General features: G+C 48.5%; 1 protein-coding gene across 1 annotated transcript in view; it reads right to left on the bottom strand.

Moving 5' to 3' along the window:
• Nucleotides 1-1,583: 1,583 nt before the first annotated feature.
• Nucleotides 1,584-5,187, bottom strand: part of FOXJ2 (forkhead box J2) — a 10,404-nt gene continuing 6,800 nt past the window's right edge. Inside the window, exons 7-11 of the mRNA XM_007469369.1 lie at nucleotides 4,792-5,143; nucleotides 4,378-4,479; nucleotides 3,361-3,570; nucleotides 2,706-2,804; nucleotides 1,584-1,672 (exon numbers count right to left, since the gene is read on the bottom strand). Of these exons, the coding sequence (XP_007469431.1) occupies nucleotides 1,584-1,672; nucleotides 2,706-2,804; nucleotides 3,361-3,570; nucleotides 4,378-4,479; nucleotides 4,792-5,143 (852 nt within the window). The remainder of the gene's footprint in view (nucleotides 1,673-2,705; nucleotides 2,805-3,360; nucleotides 3,571-4,377; nucleotides 4,480-4,791; nucleotides 5,144-5,187) is intronic.

Here is a 5,187-nt window from a genome sequence, read left to right as displayed (position 1 = left end):
ACAAAAAAAAAAAAAAAAAAAAAAAGGCATATGAAAGTTTCATCATTTTGTGTATTTTAGCTCAGATTGTCCACTCAGTGTGGGGTTGTGATGCAAAATCCCACCACCCTGGGAATTTCCTGCCTAATTGGTTTTAGTTGCCAGGTGCTAAATTGCTGAGTGCTAAGGGGGGGGGGGGGGGGGGGGGGGGGTCCTCCCTTGGCCCTCATGGACCTCTTTGCTTTAGGCTACTTATTCCCCTCTACCAATTTCCCTTCACCCCTCAAAAGGCTGATTGCAAAAGCCTCAGCCCCAACGATCTGGATTCCAAGAGAAGCATTTGCCTACATTGTTAAATAACTGAAATATTCTCCACCCATGTCTATGCCAGCTGCCCTCTTCTCCCCGCACCCTCCTGCCACCAGTACTGTAGGTCTGGTTCTGCTATGATAGGTGGGAAAGAGATTCCCGTCTTGCCCTAGGCTGTGGTGAGACTACAAGGAGTAATGGGTTACTGTCCTTTCTTGAGAATGCCAGAAAATGGGGGAAGAAAATACCATGGGTGGGAGAGATGAGTAGACAACTAAAGGAGGACAAAATAATATTTGCTGAATGAGATAAGGGGGGTGAAAGGATAATTGGTAAATGCAAATAAAAGCCACAGTTGATTTCCAGAGAAAATGATGTTTAAAAAGTCAAAATGGTTCAACTGAAACCACCTCCAAAAAGCTGAACCTATGCTGAAGAGTTGTCCTCATTTCCACCAGAGAAGCAGAGTTCTGGCTAAGCCCGACTCTATCTCCTACAGAGAACAGGCCAGGAATAAGCCAATGGCAGTTTATCTGACAGAGTAGCATAGACGCAATTTCCGACTGTTTTATATTCCATCACCCCTCTACGATATTCTACCCGACCCAACCCAGACCTCCTATTCCACTAGGATTTTATTGCCACCACCATCACGCTCACCCTTGATGGGGAATGAGGGTCAGCAGAAGTAGGATTGGAGAGATAAAGGGACAAGGAAGAGCTCAGAGGACAAAATTAGCACCATTGAGTAAAACCTGCAAATTCATGGTTGCCAAGCAGTGTTTTAGATCCCTTCTACTTGATAACGTGGCTTCTCCAGTCCTGGATCCAATGGATATCCACAGAAAACAACGTGGGGCTGAAAGGTGGGACTAGCGCTGACTTTCCAAAACGAAAAGGAAATCAAAGTTTGAGACCCTTCTCTGCAGCTCTCATGGCCTCACCTTCCAGCCAGATGATTTTAAATTAGCAAGAGGTGGACGTGGTCCATGGTGGAGGGACAGGAGACCAGAGACAGCATATAACCAATAATAATAATAATAATATAATAAGAATAATAATAAAAGAATTAGGAAAAAAACAAGAAGGAAGAGGAAGAATGAGGCAGAAAAGAGGGGGTTATCTTCGGCAGCATCTTGCGGGGGGTTCTCTGGAAAAAAAAAAAAAAAAAAAAAAAAAAAGAGGATATATATCTATATACAGGCAAGGGCGGAAGGGATGGGCTGGGACTGTGTTTTCCCCACTGCCAGACTTCACCACCCAGCCCTGGGCTGATGGCCAGGCTCTCAGATGCACTAGGTAATCAAGTCCCAGTCGAAGTCATCGGGGATTTCCTCATTGGCCCCAGGAGGTGGAACTGGCGGCCGAGGGACCATGTGGTGTGCTGTGGGAAGAGAGAAGGAGATTAAAAGGAGAGTGGATGGAAGCCGTTCTATCCATCTTGACAGACAGTGGTCAACCCCAAACACCACCATGGGGAAGGTCTGGGGAAACTATGGTCCTTATCAGCCCAGAGTTATTTTTGTTTCCGGCCACCACTTCAGTGAGATCTCGGGAAAGAGAGTAAACTAGGCCACATGGCAATGTCACAGTATGCAGCCATTAAAAATTATACTCATGGGGACTTCCCTGCGGTCCAGTGGTTAGGGCTCTGCGCTTTCACTGCCAAGGGCCTGGGTGTGATACCTGGTCGGGGAACTAAGATCCCGCAAGCCACGATGCGCGGCCAAAAAACAAAAAAAAAAGAAAAAAAAATTATGAAGACTACATAATAATGACAAAAAAACATACAGAATATACTATTACATGAAACAGCAATACAGAAATTTGTATATAAATCACACAGAAAAGGAATACTTGGACAAAGAGATGAACATCACCTCCAGAATTGAAAACACTGTGGTTAGGCAGCATGATAACAGCGATTTTTCTCAAATGCATTTAAAGGTGAAGGATTTGTTCATTTTGTAGTATTTATGGCAATTTAGGGTCTCCCCACCTACTCTCACCATCAGAGGTAGGTAGTTCAATCCCAGAACCCTGATACTAGGTCAGGAAGACAAGAAGGCAGATGTGGGCACAAAGCAGGTACATTTGCATAACATGTTCATGTCATCTGTCTGAGTGTATCTCCCACTTAGATTGCGAAGCTAGGCATAAATGTTCTACACGTCTATCTTTTGTTTATAGCCATGCTTCTACGTACTTTCATCACTGCAGGCACGAGCTCATTCTAAAGTAAGTTGGTCTTCTTGAGTCCCCCATGACATACACCCTCTCTAGCAGGTGGACCACCCTCCAGCCTTGAGAATCAGGAAGGCTCACCCCCTCCCAGCAAAACAGCCAAGAATGCAGGTTCGGAGCCATAGGAAAGCCAAACGACTCGCTGGTGGTGAAACAAGCTTCCTGGCTCTTACCTGGGCGATTGTATCCTGCTGAGTCCTGGGTGGCAAGTGGGTACATTGGTGATGGACCCGGGTAGAGGTGGGGGGCTTGAGGGTGCACATAAGAGTTCACTGCCAAAGCAAGACAAGAGTTAAGTGAGTGGGACCATCGTATTCAAGGAAGCAGAGTCAGATAGAGAGGGAGAAAAAAGTACTCTTCCTCCCCTTCATCTCTTCTCCCTTCCCTGCTCTGTTCTGTAGCTCCTGTGGGCATCAAGGCTTTCTGCAGAAGCTATCAGTCCTCACCACTTAGGGCACAAAGGGACCCGATACTAGTGGAGTTCAGTATCACAGCTATCAGAAGGATGACAAATATAGAACCGTGATCATTGACTCTTACTTCACCAGTTTGAAGACCACATAACTGTAGAGAATCACAACTCCACCTAATTACAATCCAGGGAAGGGTTACTGAGACACAAATTTGGAACAGGGACTTTCTCCTCCCTTTTCTTCAGTAACCCTGACCTCCCAGATCAAGATCTAAAAGGAATCATATGGTCTATTTCTTTGGCATTTGGATCACTGCTCATAAGTTGATGTTTCTCAGTTCTCTTCTGCCCTTCTCGTCCCCCTTCCTTTTCATCGTCCAGTCTCCACCTCCTTGGCAGCTTGCTTTGTGCGGTACCTTGGTTCATGGCTGGCTCCTGTTTGCCACTAGTGAGGGCACAGGAATCAGCAATGCGGGCGGGGGCGGGTGGCCGGTGGGAGCCCCCCTGGGGGGGCACGTGACCAGTCTGAGTGAGGAAGTGGTTGAGGGAGTCACACAGATTGGCAATGTGATGCTGGTCCAGGCTCCAGTTCTTCTGCTCTGCCTGCCGCAGACTCTCCATCAGCTCTGCAAACAGAGCAGCAAGAAAGGCTAGCCTTGCAGACGCCCCAATGCCCCTAGCGGTTCTATGCCCAACTCACTGCTCCAACTACATGGCCAATCAACACTGCTGATTATATGCGCTACCAATAATTGACATCTGTTAGAGTCCTACATTTCCAAACTCTCATTCCATTTCTTCCTTACTAAATTCTTTTCTTTTTAAAAATTTTTTTTAACATCTTTGTTGGAGTATAATTGCTTTACAATGTTGTGTTAGTTTCTGCTGTATAACAAAGTGAATCAGCTATACGTATACATATATCCCCATATCTCCTCCCTCTTGCGTCTCCCTCCCACCCTCCCTATCCCGCCCCTCTAGGTGGTCACAAAGCCCCGAGCTGAGCTCCCCGTGCTATGCGGCTGCTTCCCACTAGCTATCGGTTTTACATTTGGTTCCTTAGTAAATTCTTATTATAATTTCCATCTTTCTGATGAATAAGTTTCAAAGTGACTGAGTGAATTAGCCGTGGTCACAGTGTCAGTAAATGGTGACAAAACTACAAAATAGTGGTCCAGGGTGATGAATTCCTGAGAGTCTTGTTCTCCTGAAGATAAAACTCAGTGGAATAAACCACCGTCATATTTTGCGTTAAGGCAGAAACTAATTAAAACTAACTTGAAGAGAGCATCAATATTATCCACCTTGTGTAACATGAAATCCTGCATCCTCAAGCTTCACTTAACCATCCCCTTCTGGTTCCGGTTTCCACTGGGTTTCTCCACTTCCGCTATATCCCTCTTCCCTCCAGGCACCATCCTTTGATCACTAACCTGAGAACTGTGACTGCTCAATGCTGGACCAGTTGAGCCGGTTCACCATCTTGAAGCTTTCCTTTAAGGAGTCAATATTGGAGCACCAGTCAGGAGGAAAGGCTGTAAAGAGGAGGGGGACGTGGTAATGAGACAGAGTGAGGGGTAAGACAGCCGCCAACTGACAGCAGATTGACTACTGAACGCAAGATTCTTGCATCTATGTAGGTTATCAGCTGCATGACCAAGATAATTTTGGACTCTCCCTCCCTATAGAGCTCTAAGCAGCAACCTCCGTGGCTCAGACGAGCTCTCATGGGAGAGAGGCTACAAGACCCACTGTTAACTTCCTAACCAGTCGCACCTCCTGCCAGAGTCAGAACAGGGGTCTCAACCCGCAGTCCTCTAGGGTCTCCCTGCACTCTCCCTACTCACCAAAGCCAGTGCTGTTGATGGGAGCCTGGCCTTGTGCCTGTGGCGGCGGCGGCGGCGGCTGGGCAGGATGGGTGGGGGGATGGTGCTGATGTGGGTGGTAGCCGCTGTGCTGCAGCGGGGGTGGGTGCATGGCCATCACAGGGGGCGGCCCGTAGCCCTCGGCCCCCGCTTGCTTCCCCCCTGGTGGGGCACAACCATCTGGGCTTGGGGTGTGCAGGGGGGGCGCACCGCCCACAGCGGAGGGGCCCTGGGCGGGTGCCTGCTGCGGCTGCGGCTGCGGCTGCGGCTGCGGCTGCGGCTGCGGCTGCGGCGGCCCCTCTTCACCGCGCTCGCCTCCGTGCGCCGTCCAAGCCTTCACCAGGCAGTGAGAGGGCGCGACTGCGGCTCGGGCGCAGG

This window comes from Lipotes vexillifer, unplaced genomic scaffold (assembly GCF_000442215.2).
Source record: "Lipotes vexillifer unplaced genomic scaffold, Lipotes_vexillifer_v1.1 scaffold395, whole genome shotgun sequence".
NCBI lineage: Eukaryota > Metazoa > Chordata > Mammalia > Artiodactyla > Lipotidae > Lipotes > Lipotes vexillifer.
This window is presented reverse-complemented; position numbering and strand designations above follow the sequence as displayed.